This window comes from Bufo gargarizans, chromosome 1, assembly GCF_014858855.1.
Source record: "Bufo gargarizans isolate SCDJY-AF-19 chromosome 1, ASM1485885v1, whole genome shotgun sequence".
In the NCBI taxonomy this organism is placed as follows: domain Eukaryota; kingdom Metazoa; phylum Chordata; class Amphibia; order Anura; family Bufonidae; genus Bufo; species Bufo gargarizans.
This window is the reverse complement of record NC_058080.1, coordinates 637,800,962-637,821,162: the sequence shown is the minus strand read 5'-3', so window position 1 is coordinate 637,821,162 and position 20,201 is coordinate 637,800,962. Positions and strand designations below refer to the sequence as shown.

Sequence of the window (20,201 nt, the reverse complement as noted above, 5' to 3'; positions counted from 1 at the left end):
CAAATCCTCGGACTGCGATTGGTGGTGTATAATTACGCCACCGATCGCAGTCTTTTTCCGGTTCATCGGGTCACCGGACACCCGAATGGACCGGAAACGCAGAAAACCGCAGGTCTGAATTGACCTGCGGTTTTCTGCGATCGCCGATACGGGGGGGTCAAATGACCCCCCCCTGCGTTGTTACGGGATGCCGGCTGAATGATTTCAGCCGAAATCCCGTTCCGATTAACCCCCGCGGCGCCGGAATGCCGATTTTAAGTCAGGACGTACCGGTACGCCCTTGGTCCTTAAGGACTCGGGAAATAGGGCGTACCGGTACGCCCTGTGTCCTTAAGGGGTTAAATACAAAACCATCAACTCACAATATCACATAAAATACAAGTTAAAACATCTCTTTAGTCTAATTCTGATTTCATAAAACTTTCTCTCTCTCCACCTTTCAATGTCACATGATTAGTTTTCTCTATTAGTCTTCCATTAGTTCCTCCCCTCAATACAAATAGATCGGCGATTCCCCCTCTTTCTGCAAAAGCCGCAGTCTCTTTCTACCTCCGTATAGACCTTAATAATAAACCACCGCACTGACACCCCAATGTCCACATCTAATCCAAATAACTTTTGTAAACAAACACTGAAAATAATAGGATACAACTGACATCTTGATACCTTACATGTTCACTATACAAGCTTTTATGTCAAATTTAGGTGCCGAGTTTGTAGATCCATTCAATTTCTCTTCTGTTGATTCTAATCAATGGATCGCCACCTCTCCAATTATTACGAACTTGCTCTAGCCCCATGAAAATCAAACCTTCTGGATTTTTATTATGTATTTTTTTTAAGTGTGCAGAGACACTATGGCCTTGATTTATGATACCTTCACTCCAGAATTATGACATCAAAAAGTCACCAAATAGGGCTTTTGCAACTTTTTCGCACTCCCTTGCGCAAAATTTTGTGACTTTTTGCATGTGTACACCTCTCACTCCAGTTTTGTATTATGGGTGGGAAAGTGGGTGTAGTTAGCTATGTTATTGAGTTTCACTCCAGATTTATCATTGAGACTTTTTTTAAAAGTCGCAAAATAGTCGCAATCTCACTCCAGGAGCAGGGTGGAGTAGGAAAACTGGAGGAGCTTCTCTAGACAGAAGTGTTAGGTTTAAGGGTAAGACAAATTTATCAAACAACATGCGACATTTGATAAATGTGGCACAAAGTACTCCAACACAGACTGAAGCAAAACTGACTCCAAATATTCTCCTAATGATAAATTCAGCCCTATGTGTCTCTAAACCCTTCTTTATGTTTTGTATATGTTCCTGAATTCTTACTTTTAGTTTTCTAGTGATCCGTCCTACATACTGGAGGCCACATGGACACTCCAGCATGAAAACCACAGATATGTGTTAACAAGAAAGCTCTCCCATTACTTTGTGTATGGTCCCGTTGCTCCTAGACATCACTGTTTCTTTCCTATACTGTCTGTTAACATTCAGACAGTTCTTAAACGGTAGACAAAAACTGCACCATGTGAACCGGTGTTTCATACCTTCAGGAGGTTGTGTAGGTATAAAGCTGCATACAAGCTTATTTTTTATACTAGGTGTTCTTTTGAAGATAAGAGAAGGATTCTTGGGAATTATGTCTCCTAGTATGGGATCATTCTTAAGCACAGACCAATTCTTTTTAACAGCTCTCTTTATCTGCCCTGCATTACTGTTGAATTGTGCGATGAAGCTCATACGGAAATCTTTATCCTCTTTAATCTTACTATTACCTTCATTCCCCTTGTGTGCACACTTTCTTCCATAACTTTCTGTGTACAAATCTCTAGTTCTTTCCTATTCTCCAAAAACCTGTTTTGTATCATATTACTTTGTTCCTCATAGTCATCAATATTAGTGCAATTCCTATACACTCTCTTAAACTGACCCTTCGGAATGTTTCTGATTCAGGGTTTATAGTGGCAACTAGTAGTGGAAATATAAGCATTGACATCTGTTGGTTTGAAGAATGTCTTTGTTTTTAGTTTACCTTCTTCGGAAAAAATAGTCAGGTCTAAAAAAAATCTACAGAATCATGGCTTACATTTCCTGTAAACCGCAAGTTCCAATCATTTGCATTTATGTAACATAGAAAATCCTCCAAACCTTCACGTTCTCCCTTCCATATTAACAAACAGTCGTCTATATACCTTTTTCACACAATCGATTCCCTGTTTTTATTTGTTCTTCCCAATATAGGCTTTATGTATTTATCTTCCCATGAGGCCATAAACAAATTTGCGAAACTGGGGGTGAATTTCATCCCCATCGTGGTCCCTGTGCACTGTAAATAAAAATTACCATCAAACCAACATTTTTTTAATTGTGACACAAACAAAAATCTAAACAATCCAAAATAAATTCCCATTGCTTAAACATCATTGCTGGATCTTTTTCAAGACAATCCTTAATTGCATTCATCCCTTTATCTTTAGGGATGATGGTGTACAAAGAAACAACATCAACTGTGGCCAATATCATATCTTCCGTGTATTGATGTCATGGTCTTACCTCCTTGCTGTTCCCTTCGTTTGACATGTGCTGGCGGCCATCTTGGTTTCTGGGTTTTCTTGTAGCCTCCCACCCTGCGGCTCCTCCTTCCCACTGGGAGGAGCTGGATGCCTAGCTCATATATATAGGAGGTCTGTGGCTTCAGTTCCTTGCTTGGTCCTCCTGTGTTCACATGCTTCCAAGACTGCTGCTGCTTCTGGTTCCTGATCCTGGCCTCGTCTGACTACCCCGTTGGTTCCTGATTCCGGCTTCGTCTGACTACCCCGTTGGTTCCTGATTCCGGCTTCGTCTGACTACCCCGTTGGTTCCTGTTCCTGGCTTCGTCTGACTACCCTTCTGGTTCCTGACCTCTGTCTCCGCAAGACCCTGCTTCGGTTTAGCCATCCGTTCGGACTTTGCTTACGGCTTGCTCTTCAATAAAACCTTCTTATTTTCCACTTATCTCTTGTTGTACGTCTGGTTCATGGTTCCATGACATTAGGACCAAGCCATGAATTCTGACGGTACAGGGCCACCCTCGCTACCTACGCTGGTTGCCAGACTTGATCAGCAGGATCACCTGTTGGGTCGGTTCGCTGTGGCGTTGCAAACCCTGCTTGAACGCACGGCTCATTTAGCTTCCGTTGCCGATGGGTCGGTTGTCGCTCCTGGGCCCGCTCCTACTGCCGCTCCGGTTGTTGCGCCAGAGTCTACCCTGACACCTGTTGCTGCGCCTGTGGTGTTTCAGGGTATGACCGGTTCTGCCCCACTTCCACAGCGCTTTGGGGGAGAGCCAACTCAGTGCCGAGGTTTCCTTAACCAGGTGGGCATTTACTTCGAGTTGCTGCCACATGCCTTTCCTACTGAGAGATCAAGGGTGGGCTTCTTGATCTCGCTGCTCTCGGACAAGGCCTTAGCCTGGGCCAGCCCTTTATGGGAGAACAACAATCCGGTGGTTGCCGAGTTTTCCGGTTTTGTTGCTTCTCTTCGGAAGGTATTCGATGTGCCGGCTCGTGCTGCCTCTGCTGCGAAGCTCCTTATGTCCATCAGACAGGGTTCACGATCCGTAGCTGAATACGCCATTGAGTTTCGTACCCTGGCAGCAGAGGTGGGCTGGAATAATGAGGCTCTGGTCGCTGCTTTCTCTCATGGTCTCTCGGATGCCTTGAAGGATGAGGTTGCAGCTAAGGACCTACCAGTGGAGCTCGAGTCTCTTATTTCTTTCCTGATTTTGATTGACACCAGACTCAGGGAGGGACCTTCCTTTAAGGAGAGCCTGCGGAGGTCTCCTAACAGATTGGCGCCTACATTTGCTGTCCCACCCGTGCCTCCCTCTCCTCCCACGCCTCCTGGGGATGACTTGTCTGGGGGTGAACCCATGCAGCGGGGGTTTGCTCGCCTGTCTGAGGGGGAGAGGGTACTCCGGAGACGCGAGGGCCGATGCATGTACTGTGGTCTCGGTGGGCATTTTCGGTTGGCATGTCCGAACCGTCCGGGAGAACGCTCGCACCTGAGGTCCTGTCGGGGGCAGATCTTGGGTGGAGTCTCCTCGTCCCCGGTTTCCCGTGTTGACAAACCACTGATCACGGTTGTCCTCTCCTGGGTCGGGGGCTCGGTGACGACCCAGGCGTTGGTGGACTCTGGTGCTGGTGGTTTGTTCATTGATAGAGTGTTCGTTGCCGCCAATTCCATTCCTCTGCAGCCTCGAGGTTCCCCACTGGCTCTTGAGGCGATAGACGGCAGACCCCTTCTGCCGCCACACGTGACTCATGAGACCCTTCCAGTGGGGATAGCCATTGGTGCCGTTCACAGAGAGTCGGTCTGTCTCCAGGTTATTTCGTCTCCACACTACTCGGTGGTCTTGGGGTACCCCTGGCTCCAGAAGCATAATCCGACTTTCGATTGGAGATCGGTCGAGATCCTCTCGTGGTCACCGCAGTGTGGGGCTAGTTGCATCCATGGGCCTGTCAAGTTGCTGTGTACTTCCTCGGACTCTCTGTTGCCTCCTGAATACGAAGAGTACCGGGATGTATTCGATAAGGTGCGCGCGGTTGCCCTACCTCCGCACCGCCCATACGATTGTGCCATAGAGTTACAATCCGGTGCCGTTCCTCCTCGTGGCAAAGTCTATCCACTGTCGGTAGCGGAGAATGAGGCCATGGAGGAGTACGTGAGGGAGGCGCTTTCACGCGGACACATTCGCAAATCCTCGTCCCCGGCAGGGGCTGGATTTTTCTTTGTGAAAAAGAAGGGCGGCGAGTTGAGGCCTTGCATCGATTACAGGGGTCTCAATCGCATCACGATCAAGAACGCTTACCCGATACCCTTGATTTCCGAGCTGTTCGATCGCCTCAAAGGGGCCACGGTCTTTACCAAACTCGACCTGAGGGCGGCATATAACCTGGTAAGGATCAAGGCGGGCGATGAGTGGAAGACCGCGTTTAACACCAGGACCGGTCATTATGAATCCTTGGTTATGCCCTTTGGGTTGTGCAATGCGCCCGCAGTCTTCCAGGAATTCATCAACGATGTTTTCCGTGACCTGTTGCAGCAGTGTGTGGTGGTCTATTTGGATGACATCTTGGTATATTCTGCATCCATGGAGGCCCACATTCTGGATGTCAGACGAGTGTTGCAACGCTTACGAGAGAACAAGCTGTTCGGTAAGCTTGAGAAATGCGAATTTCACCGATCCCAGGTAACCTTCTTAGGTTACATAATTTCCGCTGAGGGGTTCTCCATGGATCCTGAGAAGGTTTCGGCTGTCTTACAGTGGCCCCAGCCCAGTGGGCTTCGTGCCCTGCAGCGCTTTTTGGGCTTCGCCAATTATTATCGGAAGTTCATCAGGGACTTTTCCATGCTAGCCAAGCCTCTCACGGATCTGACCAGGAAGGGCAGTAATCCTCAGGTCTGGCCGCTCGAGGCCATCCGAGCTTTTGAGGCTCTAAAGTCCGCCTTTGTGTCGGCTCCGATTCTGTCGCATCCCAACCCTGGGTTGCCTTTTGTCCTCGAGGTGGACGCGTCTGAGACGGGAGTAGGCGCCCTCCTGTCTCAGCGTAGAACACCAGAGGGTCCTCTGCTTCCTTGTGGGTTTTACTCCCGGAAACTGTCTTCCGCGGAGTGCAACTATCAGATTGGTGACAGGGAGTTATTGGCCATCGTGCAGGCCCTTAAAGAATGGAGGCACTTGCTTGAGGGCTCGGTGGTTCCGGTTCTCATCCTGACGGACCACAAGAATCTGACCTACCTCTCTGAGGCCAAGAGATTGACACCACGTCAGGCCAGATGGGCTCTGTTCTTGTCACGTTTTAATTACGTGGTCTCCTACCTACCCGGCTCCAAGAACATCAGAGCGGATGCCTTATCACGGCAGTACTCCGAGCTGTCCGGGGAGGAGTCGATTCCGACTACGGTCATACCCCCGAATCAGATCCTGGCCGCTATTCGCACCAGCCTGACTTCTCCTCTGGGTGAGCAGATTTTGGCGGCTCAATCTGGTGCTCCCTCTGGGAGACCCAACGGCAGATGTTTTGTGCCTGAGGAGTTGCGCACTCGGTTGTTGCGAACCTACCATAACTCCAAGGCCGCGGGGCACCCTGGAAAGAATCAGCTGTCCTGGGCGGTTTCACGTCTGTTCTGGTGGCCTTCTCTACGTTCCGACATCGCCGCATATGTAGCGGCATGCTCAGTTTGTGCCCAGAGTAAGTCCCCTCGGCACCTTCCATTGGGCCTTTTGCAACCCATAGCCACCGGGGAGCGTCCATGGTCACACCTGGGGATGGATTTCATTGTGGACCTCCCTGCATCCCGAGGCCATACGGTCATTCTCATGATTGTGGATCGGTTTTCCAAAATGTGCCACTGTGTTCCTCTCAAGAAGTTACCCTCTGCACAAGAGTTGGCCTCGATTTTTGCCAGGGAGGTCTTCCGGTTGCACGGTTTGCCCAAGGAGATTGTGTCGGATCGGGGGAGTCAGTTTGTGTCCAGGTTCTGGCGCGCCTTTTGCTCCCAGTTGGGGATTCATCTCTCTTTCTCCTCGGCCTACCACCCTCAGTCCAATGGGGCCGCAGAACGATCCAATCAGGCCTTGGAGCAATTCCTTCGTTGCTATGTCTCCGATCACCAAGACAATTGGGTTGACCTCCTGCCTTGGGCTGAGTTTGCCAGGAACACGGCGGTGAACTCTTCCTCTGGGACGTCTCCCTTCATGGCCAATTATGGGTTCCAACCTGCCGTGTTACCGGAGGTATTCTCTCCCCAGGATATTCCGGCTGTGGAGGATCACCTTTCCGTCCTACGTGCTTCTTGGGTACAGATCCAGAGGTCCCTTGAGGTCTCTGCGCAGCGCCAGAAACTCCAGGCTGATCGCAGACGAGCGCCCGCTCCTTCCTACCAGGTCGGAGACCGCGTATGGTTGTCCACCCGCAACCTCAACCTTCGAGTGCCCACTCCCAAGCTGGCGCCTCGCTTTGTTGGTCCCTTCCGAGTGCTTCGCAGGGTAAACCCGGTAGCCTATGCCCTTGCGCTTCCTCCTGGCATGCGGATCTCCAACGTGTTTCATGTCTCCCTGTTGAAGCCACTGGTGTGTAATCGTTTCACTTCCTCGATTCCTCGGCCTCGTCCGGTCCAAGTGGGCAATCGTGAGGAGTATGAGGTGAGCAATATCCTGGACTCACGCCTGGTCCGCGGCCGGGTGCAGTTTTTGGTCCATTGGCGTGGTTATGGTCCAGAGGAGCGTTCCTGGGTTCCCTCCGCAGATGTCCATGCTCCTGTCTTGCTCCGAGCCTTCCACGCACGCTTCCCTCAGAAACCGTTCCTTACTCCGCGGAGGAGGGGCCCTTGAGGGGGAGGTACTGTCATGGTCTTACCTCCTTGCTGTTCCCTTCGTTTGACATGTGCTGGCGGCCATCTTGGTTTCTGGGTTTTCTTGTAGCCTCCCACCCTGCGGCTCCTCCTTCCCACTGGGAGGAGCTGGATGCCTAGCTCATATATATAGGAGGTCTGTGGCTTCAGTTCCTTGCTTGGTCCTCCTGTGTTCACATGCTTCCAAGACTGCTGCTGCTTCTGGTTCCTGATCCTGGCCTCGTCTGACTACCCCGTTGGTTCCTGATTCCGGCTTCGTCTGACTACCCCGTTGGTTCCTGATTCCGGCTTCGTCTGACTACCCCGTTGGTTCCTGTTCCTGGCTTCGTCTGACTACCCTTCTGGTTCCTGACCTCTGTCTCCGCAAGACCCTGCTTCGGTTTAGCCATCCGTTCGGACTTTGCTTACGGCTTGCTCTTCAATAAAACCTTCTTATTTTCCACTTATCTCTTGTTGTACGTCTGGTTCATGGTTCCATGACAATTGATCAAAACTCTTTATCAACTTCAAAACATCCCCTGTGTCTTTAAAATAAGAAGGGGTCTTGCTCACATATTTTTGCAGAAAAAAGTCTACATATTCAGTAAGATGGCTGGTTAGAGAATTAATCCTAGATACAATTGGTCTGGGAGGGGGGTCAATAATACTTTTTTGAACCTTGGGTAGATAATAAATAACTGGAATCACTGGATGTTTCATCTGTAGAAATTCAAATTCCCTGATATTAAGGATCCCCTCCTTGCCCCTCTCCAATAATACATAAAAAAATAATTATACTCTGGGGTTGGATTTTTTTCAATTTGATAAATGTAGTATAATCTTCCAGTAATTTGACCATAACTTCTTCATATCTTTTCTATAAAGGATCACCACCCCTCCCCCTTTGTCAGCCGATTTCACCACAATATATGCATTTTTAGTGCTTTTCTCTCTTCATGGGTTAGATTATAATAAAGAGGTTGAGGATCTATTTTATCTAATTCCTTTAAAAGCCCTCTCTTGAAAGCCTCAATACATTCATTATTTTTTGGCTGTGGAAAAAATTGAGATCTATCCTGGAAGTTTGTATGTATAAGTCCCCCCGTACCTACATCTATGTTGTTTATTCATGTCATTAGAGGTGACATATTTTACTATATTTAATTTTCTTATAAACCGATTAAAATCTAAAAAGGTCTCAAACTTATTAAGTGGTTTTCTGGGCGCATATTTCAGCCCCTTCATTAATACTACCTTTTCATTTTCACTTAGGGTGTGAACTAAGGTTATAAATTCCATTTAATTGTCTGTCTCTCTTGTTTCTGGGGCTGTTCTTTTCTTTTCTTCCCTCCTCTGCATCCTCTATAAGATATCTTTTCTGGGGTGTTCTCAATTTTTCTGTTTGTATCCTTTTTTCTATTTCTCCTTCCCTTTGAATCCCCTTTATTCTTTGGTGGGGAAAATTTCGTGATTCATAATCTTGAGCCCTATTATCGTTATTCATAGGCCTAGATGTACTCTCCTCTCCATATGGGAAATGTTGGTCATTACATTGGGATCTATAATCCCGGTATCTATAATACTGTGATCTTCTTAGTGGTTGGTCTGCATACCATATGTATTCGGTCTATACCTTTCTGTTGGATATATCCTTTATTGATAAGGTAGATAGCGGTGATCAGGGGGATATTGAGGTTTAAAATTATAACCATATCTCTGTGGCCTATTTCTATGTTGGTGAGGCTCTCTAGATTTATAGGACTCCTGCTCTAGAGGGACCTCATAATGCATCTTGCTGTGAGTTTGAGTATTCTTGTCATTTAATGCCATTGTCTCTTTTTTTGATTCCTCATCGTGTGAACCCTTCTCTATTACTCCTTTGGATTTTCATTTATACACCTTATTAAGTGGTGCTGGTTGTTGTGGCGTGCTGACAAAGCTTTTCCACATTTCGGCCATGCTAACCCTCCCTTCTGAGGCGCTGGCGATGCCCCAGCTGCGTTGGCGACTTCTTCCTCCTCCTCCAGTGCCTTCGCCTTGTGCTTCCACTGAGCCCCCTCTGTCAGATGTGAATGCCATCACCAGCGCGTCTACCAGCGTGCGCTTGTACTTGCGCATATTCCGATCATGCTCCAGTGACGGAATTAAGGACAGCACATTGTCCTTGTAGCGGGGATCCAGCAGGGTCGCCCAGTAATCAGCACTGGTTAGAATGTGGGCAACTCGGCGGTCATTGTGCAGGCACTGCAGCATGTGGTCGCTCATGTGTGCCAGGCTGCCCAGAGGCAATGTCAAGCAGTCCTTTGTGGGAGGTGTATCGTCTGTGTCCTCTGTATCCCGCAGCCACACTCCATTGATGCCCATAAGCTGCTTTGGGTGCCGCCCTGCTGTGAACACGATTCCTCATCATCATCATCATCATCCTCCTCATCCTGCAGAACTGTGCCCTGGCTGGACAGTTGTGTACCTGGCATCTGTTGGTGCAGGAACCCACCCTTTGATCCACTTCTGAATGACTGGCCTGATAACCGTAGAAATTATCCCTCTTCCTCCTCCTCTTTCTCCTGTGCCACATCCACTTGCATTATCGCCCGAAGTGTTTTTTCAAGGAGACATAGAAGTGGGATAGTAACACTGAGGACTGCATCATCAGCACTGGCCATGTTGGTGAAGTACTCAAAACAGCGCAACACGGCACACATGTCCCGCATGGAGGCCCACTGGATGGTGGTAAAGTGGTTCCGCAGAGCGACTTACCTGTGCGTGCTGCAGCTGAATCTCCACTATCGCCTGCTGCTACTTGCACAGTCTGTCCAGCATGTGCAAGGGGGAGTCCCACCTTGTGGGTACGTCACATATGAAATGGTGAGCGGGAAGGCCGAAGTTACGCTGCAGCGCAGATAGACGAGCAGCAGGGTGAGAACACCGAAAACGCGCACAGAAGGCCCACACTTTCTGCAGCAGCTCTGACATATCGGGTAATTTTTTCAGGAACCTCTGCACCACAAAATTCAGCACATGCGCCAGGCAAGGGATGTGCATCAAACCGGCTAGTCCCAGGGCTGCTACGAGATTTCGCCCGTTATCGCACACTACCAGACCAGGCTTGAGGCTCAGAGGCAACAACCACTCATTAGCCTGCTGTTCCATGCCCGTCCACAGCTCCTGCAAGGTGTGGTGTTTTTCCCCCAAACAGATGAATTTCAAAACCGCCTGCTGTCGTTTTCCCCCTGGCTGGTGGTGGTAAAGGTGTTACGCTGACTAGATGAAGAGGCGGTAGAGGAAGAAGCGGATTAGGAGGAGGAGGAGGCAACGAGAAATGTCCTGCAATCCTTGGTGGCGGTAGGACATGCGCCAAACTGCTATTCGCATCAGGCCCAGCCGCCACTGCCTTTACCCAGTGCTGCCCGTGCTTACTGGTCCACGTATCGGTAGTTATGTGGACCTTGCCACAGATGGCGTTGCGCAGTGCACACCTGATTTTGTCCGCCACTTGGTTGTGCAAGGCAGGGATGGCTCGCCTGGAAAAGTAGTGGCGGCTGGGAACCGTTTTTAAAAATCTCTGTCTCCACCAGACGGAATGACAGCATTTCAAAGGCCAGGAATTTTGAAATGCTGGCATTTAGGGCCAGAAATCATGGGTGGGTAGGGGGGTACTTCCTCTTTCTCTCCAGTTTTTGGGAGATGGCCAGCTAAATGCTTCCATGGGACAGCGTGGACATGCTGGGTGACTTTGGTGGAAGTGGTGGTGTTGCTGCCACAACCTCTGTTTGTGGGGTGGCAAGTGCCACTGTCACTCCAGAGGGGGAGGAAGAGGCCCGAGACCACAGCAGAAGAGAGCAAGAGGAGACTGAAATCTTTTGTGGCTTTTAAGGTGTGTACTCCACTGCAGCTCGTGCTTTGCATTTAGATACCTGGTCATGCAGGTGGTGCTCAGGTTTAGAACATTTATGCCTCGCTCCAGTCTCTGATTCAAGAGCGTGCAAACCACTCACGTCTTGTCGTCAGCACATTGTCTGAACAACTGCCAGGCCAGGGGACTCATTGGAGCTGGCTTTGGTGTGCTCAGTCCCTGGTTGCGGTGGGCACTAGCAGGCATACTGGCTAGGGGATGGCCACTCTACTTTTGAACCCTGCTTCCTCTTTTGCTGTGCGGCTGGCGCTGTGTGACCACCACCTCTTCCTCCGAACTGCACACGTCACTCGCATGACCTTGATTCCATGTGGGATCTAGGACCTCATCATCCTCCACATCATCTTCCACCCACTCTTCAACCCTGCCCTCCTTGCCGGTCTGCACATGGCAGAAAGCCGCAGCAGTTGGCACCTGTGTTTCGTCATCATCATCTTAGATGTGCTGCGGTGGTCCTCCAATGTCCAGATCCTGAAACATAAGTGGTTGGTGTGCCAGTGCACTCAATCTCTTCCACTTCTGGGGCAGGGCTAGGTGGATGGCCCATGGAAACCCCGCCAGCAGAGTCATCAAAAAGCATAAGAGACTGCTGCATGACTTGGGGCTCAGACTGCTTGGCTGATTTACAAGGGGGTGAGGTGAAAGACAGATGCCCATGGGCTGCAGGTGCCAACTCTGCGGTTTCAGCAGGGGACTCAGTGGGAGACAATGTAAAGGAACTGGAGGCACTGTCAGCCATCCACTCTACTACCGCCTCTACTTGTTCTGGCTTCACCATTCGTACACCGGAATTTAGGCCTACAAAATGATGATGAACGTCCTGTCCACCTGAAGAAGGTGTTTCATTTGGGCGTGTAGCTGGCAACGATTGACCACATCCTCTCCCTGCAACAGGAGCTCCCCTAGCACCAGCAGCACCACGACCAGGGCCACGTCCCTTATTTGATGCTCTCCTCATTCTTTGAGGTCACCCACCGAACTAACGGACAGATTAACTATATTAATTTCCCTGTCACATATGCAGTGCAGGTGTACCTCACACCAAAAATGGGTATATGTCACCCATCGAACTAACAGATGGATTAACTATATTATTTTCCCTTTCACATAAGCAGTGCACGTGTGTCTCACACCAAAAATGGGTATATGTCACCGGCCGAACTAACAGTCAGATTAACTATATTAATTTCCCTGTCATGTATAAAATGCACGTGTATCTCACACCAGAAAATGGGAATATGTCACCCACCAAACTGACAGACGGATTAACTATATTAATTTCCCTGTCACATATGCAGTGCAGGTGTACCTCACACCAAAAATTTGTATATGTCACCGACTAAACTAACAGACGGATTAACTATATTAAATTCCCTGTCAGGTATAAAGTGCACGTGTATCTCACACCATGAATGGGTATATGCCACCCACTGAACTAACAGACGGATTAACTATATTAATTTCCCTGTCACGTATGCAGTGCAGGTGTACCTCACACCAAAAATGGGAATATGTCACCCACTGAACTAACAGACGGATTAACTATTTTAATTTCCCTGTCACATATGCATTGCAGGTGTGCCTCACATCAAAAATGGGTATATGTCACTGGCCGAACTAACAATCAGATTAACTATATTAATTTCCCTGTCACATATGCAATGCAGGTGTATCTCACACCAAAAATGGATATATGTAGCCCACAGAACTAACAGATGGATTAACTATATTTATTTCCCTGTCACGGATGCAGTGCAGGTTTACCTCACACAAAAAATGGGAATATGTCACCCACCGAACTAACAGACGGATTAACTATATTAATTTCCCTGTCATGTATGCAGTGCACGTGTATCTCACACCAAAAATGGGAATATGTCACCCATCAAATTAAGAGACTGGATTAACTATTATATTTTTGTGTCAGGGGTACAAAAATGGTGCATTGTACTCACAAAAAATCACTATAGGTCACCCACAGAATTAACAGCCAGATTAATTATAATATTTTTGTGTCAGGGGTGCAAAGATGGTGCATTGCACCCACAAAAAATCGCTATAGGTCACCCACAGAATTAACAGCCAGATTTGTTATTATATTTCTGTGTCAGGGGTGCAAAGCTTGTATATTGCACCCACAAAAAAATTATAGGTCACCCATAAAACAAATAGCCAGATTCCTAACAATGCCCCTCGCTTCAGCTGCCTGCTTCCTGTCCCTGCACTACTCAGAGCTGATGGGCAGTGCTACACATGATCCAACTTGTATAGAGGCTGGGTCACATGATCCACCGACCAATCACAGCCATGCCATTACTAGGCATGGCTGTGATGGCTTCTAAGTGCCCACAGGTTAAAATCTTGTTGATTGGCTGCCCTGCAGCCTTTCAAAGGCTTTATTAAATGCCCGAACACTGAAATCGAACCCAAACTTTTCTGTCAAGGTTCAGGTCCTGGTATCCAAACTCGCAAAGTTCGGTACGGACCCGAACTTTACAGTTCGTGTTCGCTCAACACTAGTTATGACATTATTCTTGAGCATCTCCGTACAAGTCCTTTCTAAGTGCCTTTTTAGAGACATCCCACTCTTGGCCTCCATGTAGAGCCACTGTAAAGGACGGATGCTCACATAATTGCAGACTAAATAATATGGATCGGGGGTCTGCCAATAATAAAAAAAAAAAGATGACGGGGTTCAGAGTTTAGTTTTTTTTTTTTCCATTTTTTATTATTATTGGCAGAACCCCGATCCTCTTTATTTAGTCTGCAATCATGTGACCAATGTCCCCCAATAAAGATAAAGGTCTTTCAGCCTATGGATTATAGGGATTTGTATGATAGAGATGTATGTTCATCTATTTATAATTTTAATAAGTATGCTGTGATTTTTACCTTGTTCATATTATTAAAGTGTCATTTTTTTAACCTAAATATCCAGTATGGCACAATCCTGCAATGTGCTAGTTTCATTTTTAACTAAGTTGAAGAAACCGCAAGTATACCGCATTAAAACCACATTGGAGGGATTATACTCAAACAATCCAGAATCTAGAATTTCTGGATTACTGAATGAACTATAAAAGGTGGAGAGGGATGGTTGGCGCTTTAACCACAGAGGAAGGGGTGTAGACACCCTGAAACACGGCTGGTGACAGGAAGAAAAAGCACCCACCTAATTTACTGGACCTCTACTAAAGTATTGCATGGCCATGCGATAAAAATCCCCAGTTACTATCACTGTTCCAGCATACAGCAGCGGATGCCATTTATAAGGTACTATTCCTGCCTGTGTAATCCCGCGATATTGTGACGTCATCGGCCTGAGACGTGCGACGCGAGACGCCGAAGCAGCCGGCATCGCTCGCCTCTCGTGGAAGGACTGTGAGACGCAACAACAGGACACGATACCAGGAACCAGGTAGGAACCTGAATTGCTAATCTGAGCACGGAGCAGCTTAAAATTTACCGTCCTGGGCGGTCATACTAATAGCTGGAAGAAGACAACTTTGGAGGTATTTACTGTGCTACAGCGCTAGAAACTTTCAATATCTGTATGCACTAGAAGATAAATCATTACTTGGAGTGACTTGTTACAGGCACTTTTGGGACACTTTCATTTGACTTGCGGTTTGCGGCACCACAAGCATTAATAGTGATTTTGAGTGATCTTTATTGCTAGAAATTAGGTACTTCAAAGAGACAGTTTGGAACACCAATTGTCTAAGGATTGTGGCAAAACGGTTTCCACCCCGATATCAGTATACTTTTATGTATTGGTACCAATTATTTTTTATTGTATTTTAGTGTATGAATTATGTGTGATTGCAATTGATTTATTTATTGGATGTTGCAGGTCCTACGATAATACATTTATTAATATATCCTTATATCCTATGGTCCAAGTGTTGTGAGTGCTCACTCCTCTCCTTTTTTTCCACTGTCTATTTCACTCTGGGGTCGGGCACCCGATTTGTGAGTTAATAGCACCCGTCATAGCCATTAGGTGAGAGCCAACCACCCATTCATCTTTAATACAGTATATATGACAATAGCGTAAAGCTCTAATTATAGATAAAGCGGGTAGTCGTAGAATTATTCAAACGAAATCACTGAAGTACGACTACCTAAAATTTAACCTTTATTGCGGTCACTTAAAAATTCCCTGAAAGAGGGACACCTAGTGCAACAAAATACAAGACAAAAACAGTACAACAAACATATGAACGAGCAGGATTAGACGAGTGGATCAATATGGGATGGAGAAAAAAGGGGGGGGAGGAACGCGTCAGGGCATACGTGCCATGACCATTTCTGTCCCTGCGATATCCCTTTTTACCTCCTCCTCAGCCCGGAGATGTGTCTTGATGGTAGGCACACTCCGTCCACGTACCTATACTGCCTATCCTTATAGTGCCCTTTACATACTATCCCATATGGATGTCCGGGTAATAGTAAATGTAGAAAAAGATACCGGTTAGATAATCACGTGTCCCGACGCGTTTCCCCCCCTCCTCTCATTGAAGGGGTTCATCAGGGGACAAAGTATATGCCAAAAACAGATATCGATAAATCATACAACTGGAGGCCAAAAACACAAAAAAGAAACCCAAAGACCAAATCACTGACTAAAGACAAACGTCCGCACTTAATTGTGTAAAGATCAACGGATTTCAAACCAGTAAAGAATATACTTAGCTGGTCCACTGGGAAGATGTCCAGGTCAGCGGTTTCTAGGTGAACATGTTGTCAGGGCCTCCAGGGGGCAAGATGTAATATAGCTCCAGATGACAATATGACATATATGACAATAGCACCTTTATTTCCATGCAATCCGTATTCAATTTGCATAAGACCTCAAATCCCATACTTAGTAGAGAACCATTTGCATTTAGTCATTGGTCCTGTTTTTCCCTATCAAATTAAGAGGGCAACAAAGAGAAAATTTCCATCTGGTTGCTGTCCCACAAAAAATATCCCACATTTTTCAAACCAGCAACTGGATCTTAATAATTTTGTAACTTCATGTAATAAAACATTTAATATAGCCACTGAGTTATTCAATAAAGCGATCTGTAAAGCACCACCTGCTGTTTTTGCTTTTCCTCATTTCTCTGTCTACCTTGCTGAGATGGACGAACATGCTCATGTAATGGATCGTAGTGTGGACCCACTGTACCAACTAACCGGTTTGACTGGGCTAGTCCTAAGGCCACTATTCAGGTGGTTCCCTGGTTTTGACTCTTTAACCCCTAGGAACCTAAGCTTAGGTAAGGAGTGAGCGGACAGTCCAGCATTTATAGCAGAAGCTGATTAACAATTAGAAGCAGCTGAGCATAGAGAGGCAGGGAGTGGTGGTGCAGGCAAAAATGGGAGTAGTAGTAGTTCAATGAATAGAAGTAGCATAACAGTGAAGGATATGGGCTGCAAATGTAACAGTTTCTAATAGTAGTGGAGCAACGACAGACATGTAACCGCTGGGTTCCATCCTTCAACTGCCACTAGCCATATCTTCTGTCAGAAACTGTGACAATTACAGGAAGGACACACCCCAGAGAAAGGACACGTCCCCTGAGCTGCCGGTTTAAAATAAATCTAGCAGAGAAATTGAAGCAATGAATAGGAAGAACTCTGGATCTATGGGAGGTACAGGTCTGGTTCTAACTTTCTTAGAAAAAGATTATCATGTACTATATCATGTCTGATTTTCATTTTTACATCAATCATGGCATAACCCCTTTAAAGGATAACTGTCACACTTAGACCCTAATTTCAATTTTCATATATGTAGTTACTAATAACATGATATTCCAGAATCAGTTACTCTTAGACTGACTTACCCCATATTTAATAAGATTCAGCAACCAGTCTGCATAAAACTGCAATTTCACTATTCAGTTAAGATGGCCGCCACTGCCTTCACCCTGAGGCTAATCCCGCCTGCCTTTACTAGCCAGTAACAATAGCCCCCCAAAAGTGTCAGTAACCAGAGCCCTCCCCCCTAAAGGGTTAATCTCCTGCAGCACAAAGGGGTCCTCTTACCACATGTTGCTTTCATTTATACACTGAGCAGACTGCCGATCTTACTTCCCTGGTCTGCGCTGCTCCAACTCTGCATTGTCCAGCTCTGCTGAGTGAGGGAGCGTCTGCCAAGCGCAGGGACAGGGAGAAGTGCACACAGCCCAGGCACTGTTATCAGCTGCTGGGGAGGACCTGGCTCTAATCATTTACTTACAGTCCCTGGCTGTCAGTAATCTGACCTTGCACGCTGCGTGCTTCTGCGTCCTCCATCCTTCAACAGATAGACGGACCATGCCTAGCAACCCTATTTTAAGCACAGGTAAAAGTAGGCAGTACAGGGAAGAAAACTGTTGAATTAAGGGGTAATTGAGTACACAGTGAAAAGTAGAAATAGGGCCACCAAGGAGATATTAATCACCACAATCCAATACTCCAAAAAAATATATACGACAGTTATACTTAAAGTACAATGAACTCTCTCCAAAAGAACACCTTTTTGAAAAGACCCCTGATCTAGACCAGATTTTGCAATGACAGGTTTTCTCTGAGAGCTAATATATGATAACCACCCCCAAGAATATCATTCTCTACTGCAATTTCTCATGGTCATCAAAAAGAGATTTTACTGTATCTCACAAGTTACCAAGGAAAAAAGAGCTGCCCTTAAAACTTACATAAACAGAGGTTTTCTATTACTTTTTTGAGACCTGAGACAACATACAGTATATCATGTAGCAACCATGCCTATGGACAAGCATTAACTGGATGACAATGTCCACTGACGTGTAAATTACAGCCAACAGAACCATTCATGTATTGACTGAAGTCTGGGATGGTGAGATGGACTTTCACTCACATACAGATTTCCAATAATTAAGGCAACAAAAACAATATATACCATTCAGAATATAATACACTTCATATATATTGTAGTTCATATAATCAATCATCTAAATGTAACTTTATAAAACCGAGCTCAGTATAAAAATGATCATATCTGCTGTCAATCACTACATTGCTTCTGAATGGGACATGTTGCACTTGCATGACATTTCTGTCTATTTTGGGACAAATGAGGCATCCAAATGCTAATGTAACTATATCAAATGACACCAGCTTTCCATCACATATAAAACCACAGCCACTTGTGACAGGCTCAGAAGTAACAGCTACTCAGAGCCGAAATATAGGGGACAGTATATATGTATTAGATAGATGATAGATAGATAGATAGATAGATAGATAGATAGAAAGAATAAGCATAGATAGATAGAATAAGCATAGATAATAGATAGGTTGGTAGATAGATAGACAGACAGATAGATAGAATAAGGATAGATAGATAGATAGATAGATAGGTAGGTAGATAGATATGAGATAGATAGATAGATAGATATAAAGATATAGATATAGATATATATGAGATAGATAGATAGATAGATAGATAGATAGATAGATATAAAGATATAGATATGAGAGAGAGAGAGATATAAAGATATAGATAGATATAGTTAGATAGATAGATAGATAGATAGATAGATATGAGATAGATATAAAGATATAGATAGATAGATATAAAGATATAGATATGAGAGAGATAGATAGATATAGATATAGATAGGTCGCATGGCATAATCCACAAGGAAGAAGTGTTCATGTATAAAGGGAAAGAACTTTGCAGTTCTCTGACTCGATCTATTCCCTGTGGCTGTTCTGGGCTGTTCTATATAGAGATCAGCAGATACAACAACAGAAACAACCCGCTTACCATGACAAATAAAGAAGGCCTACGCCCCGGGGTAGCTTCAGGAACGATTGCTGGGGTGCTGTCCCTCTGGAAAGCTGCCATATAGAGTAAGTGCCTGGGACCAGATCACTCAGGACTGCCAGACTGAGCAGTGAGGTTCAGTGCAGACAGAGGTGTGGTCCTAATCTGAATGGCATTTCCATGTGGACAGCACTTTCCTTACTCATAAGAACGGCCAGGAGAAGTGTCCCTGTCCACTACATTCTAGTCACGTCCTGCATTAGGGGCACATTGTCCATCATTTACCATAGTGCTGACTATAGAAAAAACTACTAATCAGGTCTTTGTCGCACCTGATTCATCCGGTGATGTTACTCTGGGGCCTTCATCGCACAAACTTATTTCTCTGTTTTTTCTTTTATTGCAAAAAAAACACCATGATGGTGATTTATCATGAGGGGAATTCTTTAAAAGAGTTTTCTGGGAGTAAAATATTGATGATCTATCCTCAGGACAGGCAATCAATATTTGATTGGTGGGGGTCCAGCTCCCGTCACCCCTGAAGATCAGATGCTTGGAGAGGCTGTGGCACTCTGGTGAGCACTGCAGGCCACTAGCTACAGGGCCGGCTCCAGGTTCATGTGGGCACTTGGGCGATAAAGTCTCAGTGGGCCCCCTTATGGCATTTTGCGCGACGCTTACAGCAATTAAACTGCATGTATTATAGATTAAATGTGTCACAGCCATGGCTATGACCGTGACTCTTCAACCGCATGCGTTTGTCAGCGGTTGGTTTTGTTGTCAATCACAGGCGAGGGCAGTGGTATTTGCCTCACCTGTGGTTGCCGCTGACAACGCTATGTATGTGGCAGCTTTCACCTAGCAACCTCTATGTTAGGTGTGTGTGTATTGTGTTCACTGTGTTCACTGTGTTGTTTGTCTGTGTGCACTCTGTGTAGTGTGTTGTGTGCACTGACACTTTTCCTGCACTGTGGTTGCCCGTGGCAACGTTTGGTGTACATGTGGTGGCAGTGTCCCGGCCTCTGGGCTATCTCCCAGGACACGGTTGCCACCCATGTCCTTGCCAGCGGCAACAACCACAGTGTGTTGGTACTGTTGGACACTTTTCCTTTAAGTGGTGTTTCCC

General features: G+C 46.3%; 1 protein-coding gene across 2 annotated transcripts in view; it reads right to left on the bottom strand.

The window, feature by feature from the left end:
* MCTP1 (multiple C2 and transmembrane domain containing 1) overlaps positions 1–20,201 on the bottom strand; it is a 1,090,031-nt gene that overhangs the window by 839,384 nt on the left and 230,446 nt on the right. The window contains exon 1 of one of the 2 annotated variants that reach the window (XM_044276002.1): positions 19,076–19,132. The exons of the other annotated variant lie outside the window; for it this stretch is intronic. Coding sequence (XP_044131937.1) covers positions 19,076–19,078 — 3 coding nt within the window. The 5' untranslated portion in view covers positions 19,079–19,132. Of the gene's footprint in view, positions 1–19,075; positions 19,133–20,201 lie in introns of those variants that run through there. 2 annotated transcript variants of the gene reach the window in all.